The sequence below is a fragment of the Kwoniella botswanensis genome, chromosome 1, assembly GCF_036426115.1.
Source record: "Kwoniella botswanensis chromosome 1, complete sequence".
NCBI classification, from domain to species: domain Eukaryota; kingdom Fungi; phylum Basidiomycota; class Tremellomycetes; order Tremellales; family Cryptococcaceae; genus Kwoniella; species Kwoniella botswanensis.
In genome coordinates, this window is record NC_088599.1 from 13,843,551 (window position 1) to 13,869,623 (window position 26,073).

Consider the following 26,073-nt stretch of genomic DNA (forward strand, 5'->3'; position numbering starts at 1 on the left):
CCAGCAACATGTCTCAAGCAGGCGGCTACTTCAAAACCGCCATATCCCTCTTATCTCACTTGGAAGAAGGGAAACCTCACTCGTCCATCACCGATTGGGTAGAGGTCTTATCTTCTGATAGGTACGATGAACTGAGTCTGGACGGTATACCAGAATTGGTGGAGAGTATCAATATCCAAGGGTATCAAGGTACTACTGTGAGTTCCGTCTCGATCTCTTCTCTCCATTCCACGGTAGATGCTCATCTACCTCGGTCTGTAGGAAGCTGCCAGAGCGATTCGAAAGAAACTGAAATATGGGAACGTTCATCGACAACTCAGAGCGCTGGTTATTCTCAGAGCATTGACGGAGAATGCTGGGAAGGGTTTCCAATTGGGATGGGCGAACTCACAGCTCATGGAGAGATTGAGAGAAATGGCCAATGATGTGAGTGATACGTCAGTCTTAGTCACACGCGGACGAGGTTGAAGCTGATTGTGTACTGTGTAACATTTCTAGTCCTTACTCGATCCTAAAGTGAAGAAGAGATTGATATTGGTATTCCATGCTTGGTCCCTTCACTACAAGGTTAGCTATTTTGACTATGCCTGTACCAGAAGCCAGCTAACCTGATTACATAGGATGAACCTCGAATGCAAGAGGTCGCTCGACTATACAGTAAATACGGTGGAGCCGGACCCGGTGTGAAGAAGGTGAGTTGATCTGAACTTTCATAAACCATTTGTCTACCGCTCAACAAATACCAACTTTGAGCGTACTTGACCAATCCTTCTTCTCAAAACTGACTTTGTAACCTTGTTAGCCAACCCCGATGGCCCCTACCAAACAATCATCTACCTCCTCTACCTCTTCCGCCCCCACTTCCGCCAATAGAGGTACCTTCGACGACGATCTCTTCTCTCACGATTGGGCGCCATCGAGATCCGCTCGTGGACCCGATACCTACACCGACCTAGCAGCAGCCAAGGCCGACGCCGACGCCAGAAAGCGTGAGCGGGAGAGTCGAATTCTGATCGAACAGCGGGAAGCTGAAGTCGAGCGACGGGAGAGAGAGTTGAAGAGGAAACAAGATATGGCTGCATTAGAGGCTAGGAGACAAAAGGAAGCTGCGGAAGAAGCTGAGAGAAGAAGGAAAGCGAAAGAGGATGCTAAGAAAAAGGGTTCTCAACCTAAAAGACCACCATTCGACTTCCAAAAGGAGAAACCGCAAGTCATGGTGGCAATTGCGAACGCTATTCAATGTGCGAATAATTTGGTCAACTCTTGTAGGGTAAGTTGATAATTCAACTTGATGAGCAATACAAGAGGGATCGAAAGGCCCATAAGCTGATATGAAACCTGTTATACCCATAGCTCATCGATCGATCTGTCGAGAGCGTCCTAGAGTCGCCTAAAGTGCAAGATAATCTCGACAAAGCGAAAGCAGCAAGAAGAAGCGTCATCAGATATATTCAACTTGTCACGGACGAAGAGTTCGTTGGTACTTTATTGGAAGCGAATGAGAAGATTGTCGAGGCCATTCAACTGTATGACAGGGTGAGTTTCTGCTTCTCAACATTGGTTGAGGCACCATCTCTGAAAGTTTACTTACTTTGCAATATGTGTGCTTTAGCTCTCTAAACCAGCGGTGCTCGACTCTGACTCAGATGACGAAGCCAAAGAGACCGAGGCTCTCGCCAAGCGACTTGCCGCCCAGAAGCTAGAAGCTAATCGAACGGGTGAGATCGATCAATTGCAATCGAGGCAGAAGAAGGAATCTGCCAGAAGAGAATTGAAAAGACAACAATCGCAAAATGCCCAACCCAAGCCTAGCAGGAACGCTGGTGCGGCACATCCTGATTTGGCGGATCTAGATTTCGGTGGTAGTATCTCTGCCAAGGATAGGGGACTGCCAAAGCCTATTAGACCGGATAGTGATCAAGAGTCGTATGGACAGGGGTGAGTGTGGATTTTAAGTCTGTGATATACACCTCCAAGACACCTCTACCAATTTCTGGCGATGTTTCAGTTCAATTTAGCTAACCCTCTTCGTTCCTTCATAGCTCCCTCTCTGACTTCTCAGATTACGAGTACGACTCGTCCGACGAAGAATGGCGTGCGTCCCACCAAAAAGCTCGTTCGAGGGGACCTTCCAGGAGACAGTCTCTCGCTGCCGAACAACCACAATATCAAAGACAACCCCCTGCCCGAGACTATGAGGCTTTGGAAGATGATTTTACTGGTGGGGCAGGTGGTGGTAACAGAAAGGGATTGTTGGATCCGAACGATCCGTTCGGGGATCCATTTGCAGATGATAATGATACGCCCATCCAGGAGAACAGGAGGATGCAATGTGAGTGAATCTTTTGAGAGATGTTATCGATTGTGGAGCTGATCCATCTTTCCATAGGGGCTGAGATTTAAATGTGTATTCAGCATTGTTATAGATTTACTTCATAGCGATGGGGGTCACACGTCGGGCAAGGATCGTAATGGTAGATTCTATACTCTGTATTGGCTTTGATGGGGATTCGGGCGTATATTGGTTTCGATCGGATGGTGAATCGATCATTGTGGTAGCAAGGTTCTTCTAATCTACTTTTTTCCAAATAATACGACCTTGGTTCATCAATCAATCTTTCCAATTCTTCGTTTCTTTCAAGTTTGTTGGCGATTCGGTCTGATACTTTTCATCATCGCTTCACGTAGTTTTGTATTTGTTCAGTGAATGACAAAGGATGAAACCAGGTTCAAGATGAACAAGTTCTCATCGTGACGAGATCGCATATGTATACGTAGTGCATCGGTGTATCTACCGTTTACTCCTATTATCTAACGCACCAACGGCCTTTTTCATACCCTCTCTTACCAAACCCACTCCCACTTCGCCCGCCATCTTCGCAACTCCCTTGATCGTGAACCAACTTTCCACACCATTCGCAGCGGTCATCTGCCATCCTCCAATCTGCCCCAATTCATCTCCTGCACCTCTACTCCTTCCAAATTCCCTCTCATCGTGTTTCCTACTCTTACTGAGTTCACCACGAGTGGTTATATCCGGTTGAGCACCTGCTCCACCCATTAACAATCTCTTTAACGGTCCTAATTCATTTATAATTTCCAATCCCGTTCCTCTAAACCAATTTACAATTCCATTCCTCGCTCTGAAAATATAATGTAATTTATCTGTTGTCGACAAAATCAAATGATTTAGAGGATATCTCTCTCGGGGATAATCAGCTAAGCTAGTTATACTACCTAAATCACCACCTAACTTCCTTGTATTTTCCAACACCTCCGCTAAACATCTTACATCCGCTAAACCTTGATTCAAACCTTGTCCAGCTAACGGATGGATCGTGTGTGCCGCATCACCTACCAGTGCAGTTCTCTTTCCTAAATATGCGTTCGCGTGAGAGAGTCGAAGAGGGAATGAAGCCACCGAGGGAGCATGGATGGATGTGATTGTGGGAGGTAAGATAGGTTGGTCCGTCTCTCCTACTGTATTACCAGGTATAGGTAACGAAGCTAGTAGTTCGTTTATTTGATTTGCGGTCAACGGTTGACCGAGTTGATCGGCCCGGATCATCTCATCGGTGAGAGCAGTAAGTGTAGATTCAGGTAATTGATATCCACAATTGACCATCAATGTCAATGCCTCTGGAGATAGTCTTTTGAGGGCAGCGGCATGAGGAGGTAAGGTTGACCAAACCATCGTTGAAGCTTCGGAGCTCAATGGGAGGAATGCGATGGGACCGGTAGGGAGGAATCGCTGGAAAGCCGTCGTATTAGGGTAGAGTGGTGATGGGGGATGGTTGAGGGTCGCTACTACTGCATGAGTCTGGTACGCGTGGCCGTACGTCTCAATTTTCGAAAAGAGTCGGACGGGAGAATTGGGTCCATCTGCGCCGACCTATATTTAGAGCATCAAAATGAATTAGCTATGCGATACTCAATTAGCACAATGAATCAGAATGAATGATTTGATTTCATTCGATCGTGAATATGGTGACGCTTTGCACACGAACAGATTTCAACGATGAGAGACCACCTTACTCACCACCAGACTACCTTTAATCCATTCCGTTTCCCCAACCCTCAACCCTACCCATCTCTCACCTTCACCCAACCTCATTTCCTGGACTTTCTTATCCTCTTTGAGGTCTACTTTACCCTTACCTATCTCTTCTATACGTCGGAGCAGGGCTCGTTGGAGGTTCATATTCTCCGTCATTTTAGCCATGGGGTGACCAAGTGGTGGGAAATGGATAGTGGGGAAAGAATTGGCAGAGGGATTCGCCCAAATCTGCAGATTATCATGATACATATATAAGCTCCTGTCACACCTCCAATATGATGACGATGAACAGCGAGGAGAGTTTAGAAAGAGATTGTGATGGGATGGTAACGTATAGGGCGGAAACTTACAATCATCTCTTCTACCGGACAAGATCGACTCTGTTCAATATGTTTCCAAACGCCTATACCTGATATTGTCAAAGCAAAAGCAAAACTCAGTCAGTAATTTATAAATTCACAGCACAAGTGCATGCAAAGTGTAGTGTATTTGTAAAGTAGGTGGGAAGGGAATCGTATTTATACATCCTGAGAGGGAGAGAGATTAACACTCACTTTCTAACCATGATATATTTTCCCAAGTCAAACTACTTATCCTGTTCTCCCAGTCCCCCTCTCCAGACCAATTTCGAGTTTTGTCCAATGACGATCCTTCGAGTAATAGGATTTTGGTGGTGGATGATACCGTAGGTTGAGATACTACGTCAAATACAAAGTATCAGCGATACAACTCAAGCAAGAGATACTTATACGCTGCGCTCATATATACACGATCATACGGCGAGCAACGATAGGGGACCGAAATAAGCCGGGACATACATAAAGCACAAGCAAATGCCAATCCGGCATTAGCCCCTCCAATGATCACTATATCATAGCTGTTCTCTTCGCTGATTTCAGGTATGGCCGTTGTAGGTTCGACGGCAGCAGAAGATGAATGGTTTCTTGCCCCACCGGCTGATAACCTGCTTGAGAGAATGGCTTGAGGGTTGCATGGTGAGGTACGTGCGTCTTGACGGACGAGCGAGGAAGGAGGTGTATGTAATGAGCGAGGATGATAATTGATCGAAGATCGCGAAGTTGAAGGAAGGGAAAGTGGTCGAGGGCAGAGTGTCTTGCCTGATGCTCGAGGTACCGAGAGGAGCGATATATTTGCTCGCATGTCTGGTCCAGCCTTGAAAGGCGAATATTGTGTACAGTGAGGTGAGATGAAGAATGAAACGGAATCACGAAACAGGGACGATGGATGAAGATCATCCGAAAATATCGAAGTTGTATATGAGTGAGTTGATCTTATCATCGGAGAGATCCGCTTCCATCAACGAAAGAAAGCGTCAAAATGATGAATGCATATAACTTATATACTCGTATACTGAATCAGGATACCCAAGCACTAATATCTGCCGATGATGGCCTTGAGGTCAAGTCTACTTGATCGAAATAAACTTATAACCCGCAGTCAAAGTACCATTCAGAGCTCACAGAGAGGAAATGCAAGATTGAATGTTTTGTTACAGAGTAGGTGATTTGGTGCGACTGTGAACTGATGTGATTTTCTTATTCGTGACCTGCATATCTTACGTTAAATCGTTATAATCGTATCATCCATATTCACCAGATTCACGGTGCTCTTCCTCCTCTCCATCTTCCCTCGATCCATTCCACCCTCCCCAGCCCACTCGCACCACCACTAGCCAACCATCCCGCTCTCGCCAACCCACATCCATCATTCCACGTTACTTTATGTATCCCTACCTCAGGTCTCCAAGCTGCAGTCTTCAGTAGATGAGTCGGTGGGTCATGTGTAGCTCTCTTGGCAATGTTAGGAGGCCGTCGGGAAGTAGCATTTTCAAGTGTTTGAGACTGTTCATCTTCATCAGTGAATTCTCACATACGTGTTGAATCACTCACCTCAGGTAAGATATCATCAATTATCCTGTACTCATCTGATATCTCACTATAATCAATCTCGTATAGTCGATGCATCGCCAAAGGCTAACATGGCCAACCAGAATTGAGTATCGAGAAGCAGTCAAGCGGAGATTTTTGTTACAACTCACAATCTTCCGTTTCCTAAAGAACCCTGCGTTGAAATTTGTCATGATCAAAGCACCGTCTGAACCAGCTGAGACGAGCATGGTATGATAATCCGATGAGGCAATGTCCTAATAGCATATCACGATACCTCAGTGCACTGGCTCTCTACACAACACCCCGACTGTGTTGTCAATTCCCAGAAATCTCAAATTGACTTACCCATACCTGTCCCCTATGACTACTCATCGTATGACTCCTGCCCGAATGAGCGCCTCGTGTCTTGATGATCTGGATGATGTAGTCTATATCGCATAGAGCCGGAGAAGCCATTTGGGCAATCCATTTAACTGCCATGCATGGTACTATAGTAACCGATCAGCGCAACTCAGATACACTTTGACTGTTTTGACTTCCGAGAAAGGGTCGGTGGAGAAAGTCAAAACTCACTTCGGGCTTTATTAAGTTCGATTGGGAAGGAGGGATCTCTGAGATCCAACAATGTCGTTGATCCATCGTATGCACCCATCAAGACGTAGAAGGGCTCGCCGCCCAGCTGCTTCTCAGAAGGCGGTATTCGGCCAGCTGAGATCGACCGTATAGCAGACACAGCGACTGAGGTGTACAATACGGGGAAGACTGTCAAGGAAAAGATCAACATGATGGCTCTCGCAACAAGGCATCGTCAAGAGTGACGTTGACTTACTATCCTGTGCATTGCCAGCCTTGAGCGCATCATATATATCCCAAACCGCCAAATGACCTGTGAGGCACCAATACATCAGCTACGGCTAACTTGTCTTTGGATCACTAACTCACCGTTCGATAACCCCACTGCTATCCTCGTTCCCGTCATCCAATCAAGACACATGGCCATCGCATCAGGGATTTCGAGTCGAAGTAGGGGTTCGTCCATTTTGACTTTTGTACGCCAGGTCTGTATCAGCTGAATGTTTACCGCATCCCTACGTGGGCCGGTGTATACGACAACTCACTGTATATTGGATGGTATTGGATTTTGGGGACAAATCGTGGATGCGGAACGGAATAGAACGACACTGAACCGTCCAGTTGTATCGCGGCTAATATACCTAATTTGGGTATCTTTGTCCCTGCCTGACCGATCGAAGAAACATCATGCTGCTCAAAAACTCATTAGCTATCTTGAAACGCAACAAATCTGATGAATCTCGGCCAATCAACTCACTTCATCCCATACACCCAGAGGCATCCACTTGAGCTGCATGACTGGACCTCCATTTACACACAGAACCATCTCACATGTCATCCGGCTCTGCTGAGACGATCCATCCACCAGCACATCCGCAGACGAAGGGGATAGTGACCATATCTGTATTGATCCTTTGGATGACTGAGGCCACTTCTCAGCCATGTGAGGACGAGTGTCCAGGTGAGGAAGGGTAGATACAGCTATATATTGCTCAAAGCCGAAGTCTGGGAGAAATACAAAAAGCTAAGCAGAGTGATCTCAGATCCAGTCAAGTATAGGATCAACCTACCAGCCGACTTGGAGTCTGGATACGGACACCAATCCATCCCCCATATAGGACCGCCAGCGAAAAACGTATGACCTTCGTGAGGTACAATGGGGTTGGTCTCGGCTAAATCGGGGAGGAATCAGCGCAATTGCTGGCATTAGGTGGTTGTACGACGTTGATAAGCTCACACAATGATCTCGACTGGAATAATGAGAAGGTATGAGCGGACTGTTGATCATGAGGACCCATATAACACGTTATATGACTTTCGCCATTGCGGTATATGGGTGTAGGGAGATATGATTCTTCTGCTTCACTATAAAGCGATCATCAGCTAATCTGCTTGAGATATTTACATTTTACTACCGGGATTACTCACTCTTCGGTGAGAAACTGTAATTCCTCTTTCGTCCACCTTCCAATATCATCCAATCCTAATCTAACTTCATCTCTCAATAACCAATTTTCCCTCTTCCCTCTGTCCTTCTCTTGTAATTCATCTTCGTTCCCTACGAACAACTCGGGAAACCAACCTTCACCTCTCCATTCTTCCCATGGTGAACCAAATGTCAGATGCATATGTCTGTTCCAATCATTATTCCTTCTATTCTCATTTCGTTGACTACTAGGTCCACTTTGATCTATCCACTGTATTTCACCTTTCCCTGCCCAACCATTATTGGGACTGGCCGTTAATCTGGTTTCAAACGGTACTTGATGACCCGAAGGAAAAATGCTAGGTGCATGTACCCTCGATTGATCCCTATCTCTAGCTTGATGTCGTTCATTGTCTAGATTTTTGGAAATCGTATTTGGTTTGGTTAACAGTACGGAAGAAGCTTGGATTAACGCTCGATGCTGTAAACTCAGTAAACTGATTTCGGATTGTCCATGTATCGGTGGTGCCGCCAGTGAAACACCCGGTCTAATTGGAGGAACCTTTTTATTTTTGGTTGGTAATTTGGTTCTTGGTACAGGTGTACCACTCATTTCTCTCAGACTAGGATCGATGTCATCATCTTCTATATCCCCGTCATCAGGTTCGTCATTTTCGTCTTCGTCTTCATCCATCTCGTCGTCTTCATCGTCATCTTCAGCTTCACCATTCTGAGATCCATCTGCTCTGTCCTTTCCTTTGCCTTTCTTCTCTGGACTATCAGGTTTGAACTCGCTCGATTCACCAGATGAGAGACTCGTATCGTCCCCTTGATCTCCCTCGTCTTCTGAATTTGGTGAATTGGCCTTTGAAGGTCCATTGGATGGTCCAGCTTGTTCGTCTTCGGAAGAGAGGTTCTCTAGGCCATCGGCTACATTGGAATAGGACGCTCTTGCTTTACGCTCCCGTAAAGACACCATGATGTTTGAGCTGATTGGGTTGTATAGGTATGTAAAGAACTGATCAGGTAGGTGTAGGGTATATTTTGTTTTGAAGGGGGACTTTTGTTTGGCTCGGTTGAGTAGTGGATTGGCGGTGATCGCCGACACATTATCATCTCCTCGGCTCGGGAATGGGAAATGGGAATGGGCATCATCGAACGAATCGGGTAGAGCAAAGATCGTCATTGTCAAGGCAGCACTGTACTGGTATATAGTCTCAACCAACAGCCGTGTAGACCTTTGAATTACCACGAAGGCATCATAAAATCATGGCTCCCCGACTATCCCCAGCTCTTCTCCATCCTCGAGCGCTCGCTGGTCCTTCACGGCTTACGAGACGGGTTCTGTCGACTGCCAGCCAAACTTCTCCTTCACCTAAAATTAGCTCCGTACCATTCAAGATCCGACCTGAAGATGCAGCTCAACGGATGTATATCAACGGTCTACTAGCTTCTGGTGCGTTATCCTCCCGGCGATTGTGACGATCGGGCAACAAGCTAATGTGGTTCAATGGAACAGCCGCTTTGCCCAACATGATCTTAGCAGGATTGTTACGATTGTTCGGACCGTCCATAACGCCCTTAGCGAATGAATTTGGTCTAGGTTCGAATCTCAAGATGAAAGATATGAAAGCTGTACTATATCCTATATGGAGGGTAGACAGTATATTGCAGGGAAGTGTGAAGTTGGAAGGGACTAATCAGAGGGTAGAACCAAAGATGTGGATAAGTACACGGGAAGGATATGTTCCAGGTGAGTCAATCGTAGCTTTTGCAAGATAAATCTTATCAATAGCTTATATGGAACTCATGGCGGATAGGAAACCCTTTCGCACCTTTATCATACCTATCTTTCGCTGTACCTCCCCTTCCAGACGATCTGCCACAGTATAACCTATCTGAAGATCTCACTCAGCTAGGAGACGGTTTCGATGTCGTTCCAGTCCCATTTACCGTTTCACCTCTGGGTCTAGCAAAGAAGTTGAGAAAGTTGATTGGAACAAGCAAGAAGTGGGAGAATGTGACGATAGATGAATCGAAATGGGAGGAGATCATGGTGAGTCTTTCCAAGCTTTACTTGCGCCTGCATACTGTTTCTTCCAAAATATTTGCTTTGCCCGAATCACTCTTCCTAAGTCAGCTACAATGCATACTCATGTTCCGCTATTTATTTTATTTCTGCTTTCTTGATAGTGAAAACATCGTCGTTGTGGCAGTATGAGCTAAGACGTGTATCTCACTCAGCTCGCCGCATATCCCATCATGTTTCCAATATATGTAGCAGAGTTTGAGCATGATATGGGTGATGATGGTGTTCGTTCATTCAATGTGATAATGGATGCGCACGACGAAAACCCCACGAATTGTAGAGTCAGCTGGCCACCACCTCCACAGCTAGTAGAGAGGTGAGTCAGTTCCTTCATTTCTGTTGCCCAACTCCCATCGATGGACATTTGTTGATATCGTAATTTGGATTGGCGCATAGTGGTCGATTTGATAAAAATTACTTTGTAAATCCCGCACCTTTCTTACCAATGGCCAACCTCCTCCTCTACCCCTCCGTCGCACCGCATAATGTGATCGGACCCAATACTTCCAAGTTAGTTGAATCATTTAGAGAATGGATGTCACCCGCCCCATACGAAGATGATAAGAAGACTATACCTCCTTCACCGATGTTGGCCGTACAGAACGACGAAGAGCCCAATGGACCTAATTGGGATGATGTAAGGATACAAAGCTGGTCAGGTGAAGAGAGATTGCAGAATGGAGATTGGATAGAACAGGCTTTGAAAACTCAGAAAGGGATTGAAACCTTAGAGGTGAGTGGACAGTCTTTTCATCCCCCACACTTCCCCCTCTTGTAGCACTCTAGATTCGATGCATGCAATGATTTCCAGGATGATTGTGATTAGCTGATATGATGAATCGATTGATACCTTTAGACAATGTCATATTTCTCTTCTCGCGCACCTCATCCAGAAGACCTCAAAGGTCTAGTAATCAACACTGCAGGATCTCGACCGACATTTGAAAGAAAATCACTGAGTGATATGGAGAATCAGCTGAGGGATGATGTGGAAAGGATGAAAAAGGAATTAGAGGAGATGAAACCAGAGTGGTTAAGGGAGTTTGAGAAGAATAAGAACAAGAGTTAAACGAAGTTAAAATTACGAAACGAGGACAAGTGAAACGGAAGTGGGCAAGGGTGAATGAAGGGTGACTCAGCTTGAGAAGTCAATCGAACGATACGTACATATACAATAATCAATGCATATCCCTACATCTTTGATTCGACTACCAAGAAATGAGTAATGAAGATGAACGATTGAGTATACAGATTTGCCGAAATGTGTCCATCCAGTATTTTGAATCTGGTTACTTCTCTTTACTCGTCGATCAGGACAGTAATCCTTCATCTCCATCAACTAGCTTAGCTTTTCCTTTCCCCTTTCCTTTCCTATCATCAAGATTATCAACTTCTTTGCCTTTGCCTTTGACTTGCCCTTCCATAGTACCATTCATCTCTAATCCCATATCACCGTAGATATCCTCATCATTGCTTTCATCTAAATGAAATCCATTACGATCCAATCCATCTTGCCTACCTTGTTCATTTCTAAGATCCTTCTCCTTCTCCTGTGTTTTCACCAAGTTGAAACTTTTAAATTGCCTTTGTACCCTCTCGTAATGATCCATCTCGTCTTTACTTACACTAGGAACCAATTTCTTCAACGCTCCTTGGAAATCTTCTAAACCAACTTTCACTTGAACCTCCGATGGGCTGGCGAGCTTTGATAGATAATATTGCACGGTCAATTCACCTTTCCAAGATTTCTTCGTATCGACATTCAATTGAAGAGTCCCACTGCCATTGTGAAGTCTATTCAATCTCTCCACCTCTTGGTCGACCTTCTCCGCAGTCCTACTCATCGCACCAAGCATAGCATCCGAACAAAGAGCGTACAAATCCGCTCCCGTCAAATTATACTCCAACCCTTCAACCACATCTTCCAACCTCAAAGTTGGGTCCAGAGTGAATTTCCTAGTTAGGGATTTGATGATATCCAATTGTTCCTTGTGTGATTGGGGGATTTGGAGATATAACATCTTATCGAATCTACCTGGTCGAAGTAAGGCTGAATCCAATAAATCAGGCCGGTTGGTGGCACCCAACACGAATACTTGACTAGATGATCCGTTCTGATCGGAAGAACCAGATGCAGTTGACATCCCATCTAATTCAGCTAAAAGTTGACTGACGATCCTATCCATGACACCACCCGAATCACCCTGATTACCCCTTTTGGGAGCTATCGAATCCAATTCATCCATGAAGATAATACAAGGACTGGCGTCTCTAGCCTTCTGAAATAACCTTCGCACATTCGCTTCGGATTCTCCGATATACATGTTCAGTAATTCGGGACCTTTGACAGACAGGAAGTTGAGCGAACAGGATGTGGCAACTGCTTTGGCGAGTAGTGTTTTACCTGTTCCTGGAGGACCGTACAGAAGAATACCTGGTAGTGGAGTGAGGGATTAGCTAGATTTCTCTTGAAAGCCTCAACATAGCGTTTCGGCCTTCTCCATCACACAGTTATCTTCCCGAGGCGTAATCTTTCATATCATGTTGTGGATAATCTAGGCGAAGAGAAGACAAACTCACCGGACCTCTTCTTCAGACCATCTCCAAACAGGTCACCTCTCTCCAAAGGCAACTGAACAGTATCCAAGATATCTTTCTTGATACTAGCCAATCCACCTACATCATCCCACGTGACATTGGGTATCTTCGGCGCACCAATACTGTCAGAGTACGAATTCCTAGCTTCGTTGATCGCTTCGTTTAGATCTTTCGATGAAATATTCAAACCGGCTAAAATCGCAGAATTGACAGGTCCTGTTGAGGACGACTTTGAGGTATCGATTCGTTTGAGAGATAGATCGTATGATCTACGTAAGAGAGCTTCGATATCTCCTACTTGTAATGCAGCTGTCTGTCGAGCTAGGTCTTTTAGATCTACATCGGGCGATAGGCTGTGAGACGATAAGATGTGGGATATGATTGCATACCGTTCAGATTCGTTTGGTGCCTACCGAAATTTCGTGTCAGTATCTTTTGACGAATTCATGAAATGTCATACTCACTCGTATTTCCACATCCTGCTTAAAGGATCCTACCACCTCGTTGGGCATACTGTCCGCATCCACCGTCGTACCGACTACAACCACTGGCCAATCCGTCGAAGACTCTTTAGCGGATTGAATGACTTCCTCTAAGACCTTGACTATAGGAGGCGATCGTCCAAGTGTATTACTTTCACTTTTCTTTGCCAGAGCTTCGATATGATTCAAAACTAATAAAGACGGTGAACACAGTTTGGCTTTTTCCAATCTCGCTAAGAGACTGCCAGAAGTCACTGAAGGTGAATCTCCGATGATATCGTAACATTCGACCTGACGATATACTCCCACAATCAGCTTATACCCCACAAAGTCGGAACAGAGAGTGGAGCAGACCATCTGATAGCTTACATTGACAATGTTATATCCCAGTTCATCAGCTACACTCTTAATCAGACTTCTTTTCCCACTTCCTCTCGCCCCTTTGATCAATATCGAAAGCTGGACAAGGGCAGATAACGAGGGGTATACAAAGGGAGTTTTCAGTAGGTCGCGTAATTTCCCAGAACTCAAGAACGAAAATGGTGGTGGTGCTGGATCTGTAACTCAATCATATATAAACCATATGACTTGACAGAATGGTAAGGAGATGAAATTCGTACTCACTTAAACCGTGCCATATCAAATCACCATCCCTATTTCGTACTCTCTCCTTCTCCACTCCTGTCAATACCATCTTCGTACCCTCATCAAACCAACAGCCCAATTCGCCCGCTCTAGCTTTGGACGACAGAGTCGATCGGAAATCTTCTTCGGGGGGAACAAGTGGATCGTAAGATAAATTGGTGATCGTGAAATATACTACACCGCTCGCAATGGGGTTTCTATCATTCCAACTATCATCATCTTCCTCGTCGTCTTCTTCTTGTGCGATGTTCTCATTATCGCCTAGAGGTTTTGATATATATACAGGAATCGAAATTATATCACCCGTCTTCACAAGTATACCATCAGCCTCATCTTTTGACTTTCCCTTCGATTGTCTCTTGTCTTTGGTCGAGAAGTACGATTTGAGACCTTTCAACCATGATTTTTCGTATCGCTTATCTGTACCTTCGGCTGTAGCTATACGAGCCAGAGTGAGGGTCTTGGCGGTTGGTAAAGTTGGTAGTCGAGCGCCGAAAGATGTAGGCTGGACGGTTATACTTCCACCGCTTGAGGATGATGGTAGTAGGGAACGGTGGAGTGATGGAGAGAGAAGAATGGGATTGAATGGGCTATATAGTACAATGATGTCAGTGTTGTTGATCATCCGTTAATAAAGAACATGAGTTGTGTATGGAAATTGGAGAAATAACTCACAGATCATCGTCGTACTCGTCTAGTCTCTCCCACGCTAAAGCTTTCACCAATCTACCTTGTTTCGAAGAGTTACTCGAGCTAGATTCTCCGTCAATAGTCGGTTTTAGGTATACCTATGACGCCCAGTCAATTTAGTCTCCACTCACATCACCTTGACCATCAAATGCCGTGTTCGGTCGAGCTATGAAGTAAGCCCACTCACCCAATCACCTTCGAATATGCCCGCTCTACCTAATCCACCCACTCCCATCCAACATACCCTCTCATCCCCACCCTGAGCCATCAGAGCGCTGAACTTTGTTCCCCTCTCCACTTCCTCCGCTACCAGTTCATCCAGTGCAGTAGGAGGTGAGATAGGTCTATCACCCGGACGGGGTGTGAGACTACCTGATGTACTTGACGATATCGAATGAACCATCTCATCTTCAATTCGACCCCCATCGATCGCAGAAGGTAGTGATAAGTCCGAAGACAGGAATGTATCAGGATCGAAATTGTCAAGACTTAAATGGGTTTTTGAAAAACTTGATTCTACCTCGTATCCATCAATGTCTACATCATCTTGTTGAGATAGGATATATGGTTCGGTCGATAAGATTATTCTAGTTGATGGAGTGATTATACCTTGAGATAGAGGTTCGCAGAGGATTACACGGAATTTTGTTGAGAATGGTAAGAATTCATTTTCACGGATTATAGGTGGGTAAGGAGGATGGTTGTCGGAGGAGCCTTGATTCTGGTTGATTTGATTGGAGGTGTTACCATAGAGTGAGGATAAGTCTATATTGTCCTGATTGATCTGAGGATCATCCGGATGATCTAGAACGGACTGTAAGATAACTAAGGAAAGTTCGAATGGTTCGTGTAGGTAGACTAAAGCTGGTAGGGGTGTAATGGAGAATGGAGGAAGTAAAGATGGATGGACGTATAATCTCTTTTCGTTCGAATCTTCCTCGATCTACATCATTGTTGTATTTTTAGTATAGCATATCCTCAGGTATTGTGTATATATGAGATGGACAACTCACTCTTGACTTTTCTACCCAGACCACTAAACTTCTCTGTTTACCTTTACCCAACCTCCTATCTTCCGGCCATTCAATAGCTACACCCACCCTCTGTAGATCTCCCGCCTGACTATCTTTCCTGGTTGATGAAGTCAGAGCTGTCCATAGTGAATTTGAAGCTTGACCAATCTGGGATCGCGTATTGGCAGAAGACGAAGGGGAGGAGGAGAGGAGAGGGTGAATTTCGGTTGAAATTGGGCGGATGGGTCGGTATGAGTCCGGCATGACGACTGGTATCGCATGCGATGCTCGTCTGCAGCTCTCTCGTGTAGGATATCTACAGGTCGCCCAGCAATCCAATAGGCTGTGTTTGATTTGAGTGTGGGTATCGTTGTTCCATAAACTCACAACTGTGATTGTGACAACACTCCACCACTATGTTGAATCTGAGTCGGTTATTTTCATCCTACAGTACAACCGGAACGGAAGCGGCCAATCCCCGAGAAATACGGACCATGTTAAATTACGGGGACACTCATGTTCACGATATGTATGTTTGCGTAATGGAAAAGTAGCAGATGGGAAGGCGGTAAGACTGAAACTCCATATATAAGTGTTGTCTATGATACATGTAATCTACGTTCGTTCTGAGAGCATGCCCTCCTTGGCCCTTCTCTCCGCCTCTGCCCTCAATCTCTTCTCCACATCTTCTGTAATGGGCCACAAGAATACTTCCTCCCCCATCCCTTTCCTTATCGCATTCCAAGGGTATATCCAAGAAGTCATACTACCAAGTACGATCCGCAGATTCTGCCTCCATCCATGACCATACGGCCTCTCATGCTCGAGCGTCTGAAGTATTATTCCTTCCCTATCCTGCGTCTGTAGTTCCTGTGGTAGAGGAATGAAGAACCATCGTCTATCTGAAAATCTTGATACATTGTTTTCCAGATGAGGTGGGATAGGTCTACCTTGAGATTTGAGACGATATATGGCCGATAATGCTTGACCATGAGCGGAGGATCGTCCCCTATCTATCGTTAGATCACCTTTGAGTATCAAGCTGAGAGTGGTGGTTGCGAGACCCTGTGTATAAAGTATGTCATCAGCTAAGCTCATTTTCTGTAAACATCGATTGTGATCCATGCTGAGGTATAAGATGACTCGGACCAGTGTCACTTCGACATTTGACATCCAGATATTCGATCACTGCAACAAAAACAGATGAAATCGAATGACTAGACTCACAATGGTAATCAAAGCTAGTATAATCCCAAACCCAACCATCAAACCAATATTCAACCTCACCAATCCACCACCATCTTCATCTGACTTATCTAACTTCCTCCAGCCGAGGACGGTACCTCCAGCATATCGACCAATCGGTCCCCCAGCGATAACCCAACTGTATCCCCAGTTCCACCATTTCTGTCGTATACTGTCGTCTGATCTCGAGAAGAGGTAGGCTTCTTTAGCTCGATTGTAGAGTGATTTGTATAACGGTAAGGAGATGATGAATATCGTTGGGGGAGTGTAAAGGAGCAAGGCGAGGAAGGTCCGCATGTACGGTGCTGAGAGACAATTTGCGAACTGATTGAGGGGTTAGCACATTAATATACATTTGAGGCAAAGTCAGAGCTACAATTAGGACTCAAAGAAAACAGTTTCCAGAGGTAGTATTGTATGCTAGCAGGTATTGAGTGACTCACAAATACACAATGATGATCCCAGCCTGCTCTACATCTCCCACACAAACTACAGTGTCTCGTTCTAGCAGGTTTCCATCGTCCGCCACATTTACCTCTGTAGCATCTCTCTATCATCGGTTCATCATCGTCGTGCGGAACGTTATCGGCAAGGCGAATAGCGTTAGCTTCTGCTGGTGGTAGGCATTGGAAGATGACATGTCCATTCCTGATGGCTGGAGGAGGATCGAAGGGCGGTATAGATTGGGATGAGGGGAGGAAGTATAGTCGGATGTACAGTAGGGTTATAGGAAGGATAAAGAGGGTCGGGAAGATTAGGTAAAAATCTGCGGTTTTCATTAATTATTGGAAACTACAAGCTTGAGACAAGGCTCACTCACAGCTGATCAAGCGATATATACTCGGATCATTCAACAGATGAGCTAAGGTCACAAGTGCAGTACATGAGCTACATGATGTATATGAAGTAGGTCAGATGCTTACGACCGAGCTCAAATGTCGATATCTTCCATGCAAAGCTATAGAGCTCGAAATTAGTACTGGATGAACCATCACGAAATGTTGAAACGAAAACATACTAGAAGTAAGTGAGCAGAAGAGGAGGGATAAGCTGCTGGAGAAGCCAAGTAGGTGGGTTGCCCATGGCTATCTCATGGAGCTGTGTGGCTTGTTAGGCTGGCTGCTTTGTAGCCTGTGGGACAGCTCTTCACAGAGTCTCCAACGGTCTCCTTTTCTCTGCTCGTCACTTGTTGCTCGTAATCTTGTTGTCGCTCACTCACTACCTGTTGTTTACCGGGGTCTCCACATCATGGTGCCACGGCGGAGATGTTTAAATGTGCGTTCCATTTATCAAATACCCCACAAATACCCCATGCTGATACTGGGAGTACGCGCTCCCATGGCATCTCTCTACCTCCCACGTTGGTCCAACATCGTCATCACTGCTTGCAACTTTGTTTTCATCTATTGTTGTCATCTCGATTCTATACCAATTGGACTCATTCGCATCCTATATTCAGTGCACAGTGTCACAACATCCTGCACTTGCCACTCCCACAACGGCATACCTTATCAAGCACCAAACAAATCCTTATCTTGTTAAACCGGGATAACGGTATCTCATCAGCAACATGAGCATACCCGCTCCCATACCCGGCAGACAGTCCGGTGAGGTAAGAAGATCTCCGACCGTAGGCAGTGAGTATCCCCACCATCCATTCTACATGCCTCACTGTTTTGACCCCATGAGATAGAAATGTCCACCAGCGCATCATCCTCTACGCTCCTTTCACAAGCATCCGGAGCATCAGCCACGGCTCTATATAATTTCAGACTCCTTTCTGCTCTACGTTCAGACAATGCAGCGGAGGTACAGCCATTCCTCGACGAATTGAGGCCATCCACGAAATCCGTAGAAGGTCAAGAAGATCTGGATAAAGCTGGTAGGCTATTGGGGATGGCAGTGAGAGTTGCTTCAGGTAAATCAATTTTCTGTTCGGTTTTGGCGAATTATCAGCTGATGTAAATTGTTGGTCTGTTTGTGTGTACATGATGATAGTACCGATCATAAACCTAATCCTACAATCACCTGCCATACCCAATCCCAACTTACCTGTTAATCTCGGTTCTTCCACTACTCCGTTACATGTTGTCAGCGAGATAGGTAGAACGGAAGTTGGTAAGTCGTATATAATCAGCTCCGGGTCTGATGGTGAAGCTGATGACCCTTCTGTCAGTCGAGGTGCTCTTGAGCGATCCGAGGATCAATGATACTGTCCGGGACGAACAAGGTAGAACGGCATTAGAGTGCTCCGCTACTTCGGAAATCTCACATCTGATCGAAGGTCAGTTACCATAATACTCACCAGGTTCTGTTAGCGGATTGATGCTAAACATATTAATTTTGTAGAATCTCGAGGTCAATTGCAACTCAAATATCTCGCAAAATTAGCGGGATATATCTCTAGTCCGCTAAGCTCAGTCGACGAAAGCCTGAATATGGTTGAATTCCTTGAGGGACCGAGGTGAGCTGACTCCTCCTCGTTGCGTGGAGCGTTCCAGCTTACGCGCTCGTAGGACCGGTATCTTGAACTTGAGTGCGTTGGACGAAAGAAGCGGTACTTCCATCTTGCATGAAGCCGCCAGGCGAAGGGACCTTAGATTAGTTGAGTTAGCAGTGAAGAGAGGTGCAGATGTATTTGTGCGGGATAAGAGGGGTAGAAGAGTTTTGGATGGTGAGAAGAACGCGGATGAGAGGATCAAGGTGTTCTTGAGACAATGTATGTTTCTTAACATCTCAGCGATTATCGTAACGGTCGTGACTGACACAGCTGTACCCAGTCAACAACCAAGATAGTCTGGTAGAAGCCAAAAGTGATGGCAGACCACCCGATCTTCGAGGATTCCTTAGTAAATGGGTAAATTATAGAAGTGGATGGAGGACAAGATGGTTCGTTCTAGAGAATGGTGTTTTAAGCTACTGTGAGTTAATCCACCTTTACTCTTTGACCGTATCCTCATTGACGATTTATACTAGACCGAAATCGAGAAGACGAACAAGTCGCATGTAGAGGTTCTATAGCCATGGCAGTCGCGACTCTTCACCCCTCGACAGATGGATCGCGATTCGAGGTTCATTCCAAAGTATCATCATCTGTACCTAAATTTATCGTCAAATCGGCTCACCGAGCGGAGATTGCTAGATGGGTTCAGTCTATCCGGCTGAATATCGAATATTATCAAAAGAAAGGGAACTCCGAAGGTCAACCGAAGAGAAGTATGAGCATGAATCAAGACAAACAATCTGTACAAGCGTTACCCGCGGCCGACGCTTTCCTCAGTCCAAAACTACAACGATCTACCACTGGACTGAGTGGACTCAGTGTACCTGCCCCGACAGCCGAGGGAAGTAGGACAAGGGACATGTCATCTTCAAGAACCAATCTCACTGAGGACGATGCGACGGAGATCCTGTCGGTATTCGAAGGGGCAGATAACGGTAGTATCATAGGCAGCGGCGATCAACATACCGGTATACCCCACGAAACAGCCTTTGATCTCGGTGCACAAAGTATCAAAGCTCAGTTGGAAATGACCATTCAATTAGTCGACTCAATCGTTACTCCTCCTGCATCTGCCAACGCCTCTCCCGTCAGAGGTGGCGGAGCAGATATGGCAAGATCCTCATCTCGTCAACAAGCGGTGAAGAACGCTCTAAGGGAATCCTTGTCTGGTCTATCGAATATGATCGCTCAGCAGAATATCATGACCCATGACAGGGAGAAATACCTCTTGAACAGAATCCAACGAGAAGTGGAAGCTAGACATCTATGGGAAGAAAATATGTTGACTGTTGCTCAGCAGCAGGCTGAAGCTGATCGACAGTTGACAGAAGCTGCCAAGGATAATGAGAAGAAACGAAAAGCTTTGAAACAGGCTAAAGAAGTGTTAGCGAATCTGGCTGGATCAGATAATCTACCTAGTTTACCTACTTCTCCTGGGGTTCCCGAAATCCGAACTGCTGTTGTTGATCAAAACCTTTTGGATCAAGCTACCAAAGATATTCAGAAAACCTCTGTACCTGTCAAACCGCCCATCACTCCCCGACCATCTATCCCGAATATCCAAGAAGCCCATAATGCGATATTGGCCGCTGAGTCGGATGAGGAAGATGATGATGATGATGAATTTTTCGATGCGATCGAAACTGGTACGATACCGAACTTGAAATTATATGAAAGTATCGCTCATCCAGAGAAAGAAAGACCTGGTACACCTAACGCGCTGGAGAGGCAGAGCTTTAGTTTGGAAGTTCAGAAACAACCTCAAAAGGGTACTATCAAAGAGTACTTGGCTAGGAAGAGCTTGGAACCTTACTTGCATGTTAGAAATAGATTGCCCATTGATGACGATAAGAGACCTTCGGTCAGCTGTGAGTGCACACCGATAATTCGGTAGGGAATGAACCACGGCTAGTAAGCTGATGTCGTCTATGTGTAACAGTATGGAGTATCTTGAAATCTTCTGTTGGAAAGGATCTGACAAAGATTTCTTTCCCTGTGAGCTTCAATGAGTGTACATCGATGTTACAGAGAATGGGTGAGCTATTATCCGTGTGCGCTGATCGCATTAAGAAAGATAACTTATCTCGATTGGTTCGTTGCACAGCTGAAGATATGGAATACGATGCTTGTCTGACGGTTGCTGCTTCCGAGCAAGATTCGCTCAAGAGAATAGCCTTTGTCGGAGCATTCGCCATGTCAAACTATTCTTCTACTATCGGTCGAATTGCCAAACCTTTTAATCCGTTGTTATCGCAATCATTCGAATATGCTATTCCAAATAGGTATAGATATATCTCGGAGCAAGTATCACATCATCCAGTAAGTTTTCCGGTGTCCACTTTGTCTGTTCATATCTTTGTATACCTCTGATCGTTTTGTTCAAGCATGACTGCGATCTTTTTTATGGCTGACGTAGAGGTCCTGGTAAAATAGCCGATCTCTGCATGTTACTCTGAATCGCCCACCTGGAAATACTACGGAGAAGTAGATGCTCAGAACAAGTTCCAGGGAAGATCATTCGAGATTAGACCCACCGGTGTGGCTCATGCTGAACTGATCATACCAAAATCATGGGTAAAACAAGGGTTGGATTATCCTGATGCGGATCATGAGTACGGTGAAGGTTTGGTAGTGGAACATTACTCGTAAGCATTTGTCACCTTACTCAAATCCAGTTGTATCAAGCGCGTGGATCAGAAAGCTGATGATGAATCTCTTTGTACAGATGGAAGAAAGTTACTACCAACGTATCTAACTTTATCATGGGTACACCCTTGATTGACCATTATGGTGATCTCATCGTCAGTGAGTAACTATTTCATTCCAAGCATGGGTCGTGAGGGCCCAGCTGATAATATGCGGTGATCCAGCCAATCATCGAACGGGTGAAACATGTACCTTAACGTTCAAGCCCCGTGGATGGAGAGGTAAAGATGCATTTGAGATCAAGGGTAATGTAGTAGACGCGAATGGTAATACAGCTTGGGACATTGCAGGAAGTGAGCTAATTCTCCCCTGCCTATGAGCCCCACCAGGACATGATAGCTAATAATGTGATTTCTCCAGGATGGGATACGCAACTTATCGCTAGGCAATCAGGTACTTCTGCTCCTCTAGAGGTCGATACCACTTTTCATCCTACTCAGAAGGAGTACTTGCTCTTATGGAGGAACAGTGAGAAACCCAAAGCGCCTTTCAACTTGACTCCGTTCGCTGTTACTTTGGTGAGTTCAGGTTATGTCTTCTATCACATTTAGGAAGTCATTATCAAACAGAAGAATACTCTTGAAATGGCTCGCCATGATTGCTCGTTACGATGTCAAAATTCGATGGTGGAAATTGCTCACAGTCAATGTCTTCATATAGAACGACATACCAGGAGATTTGAAGAAATATCTTGCGCCAACAGATTGTAGATTACGAACCGATCAAAGGGCATTCGAAAATGCAGAATATGACAGAGCGCAAGAGTGAGCCTTCGACCTATCTAAATGCCATACTTTCTCTAAAGGTCTATCGCTAACCACATCATACCTTGACGCGTACAGGCTAAAAACACTCAACGAAGAAAACCAACGTACGACCCGAAAACTTCGTGCTGAAGGTAAACTCCCACCTCACGAACCGAGATGGTTTACATCCTCCGTGGATGCGGATTCAGGGGAGAGATTATGGTTACCTAAACGATCGGATGATGGGGAAGTGGCATTCTGGCATGAGAGAGAAAGAGCTAATTGGGATGAAGTTGGAGTGGATCACATTTTCGCTGAGGATGAACGATAATGAAATGATGTATATTCGAATTTACTGTTAAACGAGTTTGGAGTTTTGGATAATGGTGGTAGGTTGGAATGATGCCACGAATGTGAGTTATGCATACTTGCTATTCCACGAGCAGTCACCGGTACAGTAGAGATTATCTTAATGGATCGTAAGTGCGATGAGGCAGAGACTTGTGTGTCATACATACTAAAGATACCACCCGACGAAGCCATTATTATGTACATTCTGAGAACTTATTGTCTCGTAGCCGTATCATGCAATAGCGTACGCTCAACGTTCTGCCCGCTTCACGGTTTGACGATGTCAACAGACCAGTAGATGTCCCCTGTGGCCTGGCCAAAATCTCCGTCAAGTTCATCTAGGCTGTTGCGGAATTGTTGATTGATGGCGAAATCATATGGATGATCCCTTCGATTGTCACGAGTGACAGGAGTTGTATCTTCCAAATCATACAGATCAGTTTTTGCTGAAGGCTGAGCGGAGAGTCTCCAGAACTTTCCCGGGAGCTCTCCTGATAGGTAATCAATATTATGGGTGGGAATCCGATCGGCAGGTCTTTCAAAAGGTTGGATTGAGCCAAAATGCACTGTCGCCGTACCATCCAGAAGACTCGTATACCACACGATCTCAGCAGTGATTCTTTCCGAGCCATTGTGTGTTTTTGGGTTCGCAGTCCACCTCGGGAATGTTGAGGTGATATACCCACTCGCCTGTCCTTCTGTACTGAAAGAGATTAGTAATGAGTGGTGACAGACTTTAGGGGAGAAGACAAAGCCATAAGCTTTTGCGTCCACTCATGTGCAGCCCGACCCGGTAGATCACATACTACAGTCTGGTTCGTCAAATCGTCTTGAAGTCTCTTTACCGCACTGGGATCATTGAAGTTGTTGAAAGACGGATCACCATGTACGGTATCGATCTTGAATTTGAAGTAATCACTGTCTCCTCCATTCAAGTATTTGAGTTGCGAAACACCCAAAATGACATTGGCGGAAGCTACGTCGCAATTCGCTGGATCTGAGGCCATGATAATGGTGAGGGGGAGGTGGCAGTGGCAGAAGAAGGTTCTTCCAATGACAAGCTCGTCAGTAATCGGTGAATGATTCCCGCAATGTCTACTGTAATAATGTAGTATCAGGGAAAGAGGGTCGACAAGTTGATCTTTGAGTTTTGAAAATTGCGCCTGGACTTTTGGTAGAAGCCTTCTATATATTTGTGGACCAAACAGTTCTTTGGAACTCGGAAAGTCCAGGGAGCCTCCTCAGAAGTAACTGGGAAAGTAGGCAATCGAACGACAAAGGCCATCATGGTCTATGTGTATCCGGTGGAAAACCACATCCTCAATGGGCATCCAATAATCTCACAGACAAATATAGTATGATCAAGCTATATGCAAGAGATGATCCATACCGATGACTCTGACCTTCGTGCTTGGACTTTATGCAGCAGACGAGGTTGCCACTGAGGGAACCCTGATGACCACTGTGGCCGACCGTTTGAGATGATGGAGACTGAATGGCATCTTCTTTGCCATCCTGGAACTCAATGCAAAATGCTGGCGGCTGTTGTTCGAAACCTCCATCCCCTGTTTCTGCGTGAGCGGTTACTATCATGGTCCCAGGGTTATTGGGATCTTCAGAAAACTTCATGATGCTCCCTTCGAAAGCGTCTTTGAGGGCTTTTAATTCGTCATCGTCGGTTTGTGGTATGATTTCGTGACATGAGATCATTTTGACAGAATTTCCAGCATCGTCAGGTATTCGCCCCGCTTCATATTTAAGCGTCACCTGGATCTTGCGATAAAAATTCTCATCACTGTAACTGCTGAGGAAATGTCGAATCAGACCGATGTCAGATCGCGGAAGACCCGACAGAACAGTATTGCAGGCGGTTATGCCATCATAAACTGCCATGTTTGGGACGGCATCCCAGATCTCGCCACTGAGCTTACCATCACAGGTGAAAGTACATTGTCCGTCCCATCTGCTGTATTCCGCACTGGGTATGTTGACAGTGTACTTTGATCTTCCAGCCCGGGGTCCACACTGAGAGTCACGGTTCGTCCACGGATCTTATGGAAGAAGTCGTCCGCATTCGGATTGCTGATAGCTGCCTACTAGTGAAATTGAACACCGTGCAGCTGCACGTGCCGTTCACTGAATCGTGAAGAATTCTTTTGACTTCAGCTCGGGTCGAGACGTTTTGGGACAGATTTCGATAGTCGAATATCACTGCTTGGCTCATCTCTATTTCCTTGATGAAAGTCACTCGTACAGTGTGTGTATGTATTGGAGAGCCTATTTGGATACGAATGTTGAGCAGAAGTCTGTTTGTAACTTTCCAACATCTATATTGTTGGACAGGTCAAACAAGCGTTCACTTATATCACCGATGGTCCCTCTCCGAAATACTCCCACAAGCGCCCATCTGACTTGACGCCTGGCTTACAGTCAGCTTCTCGTCTAAGAGCGGCTTCGTGTTTCAGTATTAGGGTGGATGGATTCTTCCAATGCTTTGTGACATCTCCTTTCTTGATTTCGTGTACACAAAGCAAGCACTCGAGTCTACTCCGGTCGTCACGGATCGTTCACGCTTGCTTCTGAGAAAGGGTATCTTGGCCACTCTATCAGACTTTGGTCAGCATATCTCACAGTTGTTATCAACAGGCTTACCCACCATTTTTCAAAAGTAGTGCGACCCGAAAGAAGCACACACAAATACCAAGATCCCGGTGGTTATGTGCACCGCCACGAATTGTCTTTCATCTCCTTTCTTCGGTACGATGAGTCATCAGCGGGTGGGCCATCGTTCCGCTCACCGGACATCTAATGTAGTAGACCATTTTGCAAGACTGAAAGCCCACATAGCGTATATTGCTGAGCTCGGCTTAGGTGCTAACATCATTCAGTACACCGTCATTCGTATTTGCACGGTAATGTACATGCCATCATCCACCATGTGTATTCATTTATATCAAAAACGGAATACAGTAGATCATCAACAAGTGATTTATGGATCCAGGGTACTTTCTACACAATATTGATGTATACAATTCGAGA

The 26,073-nt window shown here is 45.4% G+C and overlaps 8 protein-coding genes across 8 annotated transcripts; 3 read left to right on the forward strand and 5 right to left on the reverse strand.

Annotated features, from left to right (window-relative positions):
* Window positions 1-8: 8 nt before the first annotated feature.
* L199_005227 (uncharacterized protein) lies at window positions 9-2,340 on the forward strand (the record flags this gene model as incomplete). The annotated part of the gene is made up of 8 exons (XM_064890940.1): window positions 9-197; window positions 262-426; window positions 499-567; window positions 621-692; window positions 803-1,270; window positions 1,354-1,536; window positions 1,613-1,938; window positions 2,043-2,340. 8 exons carry the CDS (start codon window positions 9-11, stop codon window positions 2,338-2,340), a joined length of 1,770 nt encoding a protein of 589 aa, XP_064747012.1.
* A 451-nt stretch (window positions 2,341-2,791) lies between these two features.
* L199_005228 (ubiquinone biosynthesis monooxygenase COQ6) lies at window positions 2,792-5,218 on the reverse strand (the record flags this gene model as incomplete). The annotated part of the gene is made up of 5 exons (XM_064890941.1): window positions 2,792-3,892; window positions 4,040-4,285; window positions 4,408-4,466; window positions 4,612-4,755; window positions 4,876-5,218. The coding sequence occupies 5 exons, from the start codon at window positions 5,216-5,218 to the stop codon at window positions 2,792-2,794; spliced, it is 1,893 nt and encodes a 630-aa protein (XP_064747013.1).
* Window positions 5,219-5,676: 458 nt separating this feature from the next.
* L199_005229 (uncharacterized protein) lies at window positions 5,677-8,945 on the reverse strand (the record flags this gene model as incomplete). The annotated part of the gene is made up of 12 exons (XM_064890942.1): window positions 5,677-5,919; window positions 5,968-6,051; window positions 6,117-6,221; window positions 6,313-6,455; window positions 6,541-6,729; window positions 6,797-6,853; window positions 6,910-7,011; window positions 7,086-7,230; window positions 7,298-7,545; window positions 7,611-7,712; window positions 7,778-7,905; window positions 7,969-8,945. The coding sequence occupies 12 exons, from the start codon at window positions 8,943-8,945 to the stop codon at window positions 5,677-5,679; spliced, it is 2,523 nt and encodes an 840-aa protein (XP_064747014.1).
* A 290-nt stretch (window positions 8,946-9,235) lies between these two features.
* Window positions 9,236-11,124, forward strand: L199_005230 (uncharacterized protein; the record flags this gene model as incomplete). The annotated part of the gene is made up of 6 exons (XM_064890943.1): window positions 9,236-9,422; window positions 9,486-9,719; window positions 9,787-10,022; window positions 10,211-10,371; window positions 10,452-10,788; window positions 10,912-11,124. 6 exons carry the CDS (start codon window positions 9,236-9,238, stop codon window positions 11,122-11,124), a joined length of 1,368 nt encoding a protein of 455 aa, XP_064747015.1.
* Window positions 11,125-11,365: 241 nt separating this feature from the next.
* Window positions 11,366-15,747, reverse strand: L199_005231 (uncharacterized protein; the record flags this gene model as incomplete). Its single annotated transcript, XM_064890944.1, has 8 exons — window positions 11,366-12,489; window positions 12,636-13,062; window positions 13,118-13,426; window positions 13,505-13,692; window positions 13,760-14,370; window positions 14,456-14,568; window positions 14,658-15,413; window positions 15,484-15,747. 8 exons carry the CDS (start codon window positions 15,745-15,747, stop codon window positions 11,366-11,368), a joined length of 3,792 nt encoding a protein of 1,263 aa, XP_064747016.1.
* A 351-nt stretch (window positions 15,748-16,098) lies between these two features.
* Window positions 16,099-17,811, reverse strand: L199_005232 (uncharacterized protein; the record flags this gene model as incomplete). Its single annotated transcript, XM_064890945.1, has 6 exons — window positions 16,099-16,548; window positions 16,711-17,052; window positions 17,172-17,494; window positions 17,549-17,590; window positions 17,652-17,686; window positions 17,747-17,811. 6 exons carry the CDS (start codon window positions 17,809-17,811, stop codon window positions 16,099-16,101), a joined length of 1,257 nt encoding a protein of 418 aa, XP_064747017.1.
* A 487-nt stretch (window positions 17,812-18,298) lies between these two features.
* Window positions 18,299-23,014, forward strand: L199_005233 (uncharacterized protein; the record flags this gene model as incomplete). The annotated part of the gene is made up of 16 exons (XM_064890946.1): window positions 18,299-18,365; window positions 18,422-18,646; window positions 18,727-18,846; window positions 18,905-19,012; window positions 19,078-19,192; window positions 19,245-19,447; window positions 19,509-19,649; window positions 19,705-21,099; window positions 21,171-21,266; window positions 21,336-21,550; window positions 21,665-21,876; window positions 21,957-22,036; window positions 22,102-22,230; window positions 22,298-22,455; window positions 22,598-22,701; window positions 22,780-23,014. The coding sequence occupies 16 exons, from the start codon at window positions 18,299-18,301 to the stop codon at window positions 23,012-23,014; spliced, it is 3,603 nt and encodes a 1,200-aa protein (XP_064747018.1).
* Window positions 23,015-23,747: 733 nt separating this feature from the next.
* On the reverse strand, window positions 23,748-24,041 carry L199_005234 (uncharacterized protein; the record flags this gene model as incomplete). Its single annotated transcript, XM_064890947.1, has 1 exon — window positions 23,748-24,041. One exon carries the CDS (start codon window positions 24,039-24,041, stop codon window positions 23,748-23,750), a length of 294 nt encoding a protein of 97 aa, XP_064747019.1.
* Between the last annotated feature and the right edge of the window lie 2,032 nt (window positions 24,042-26,073).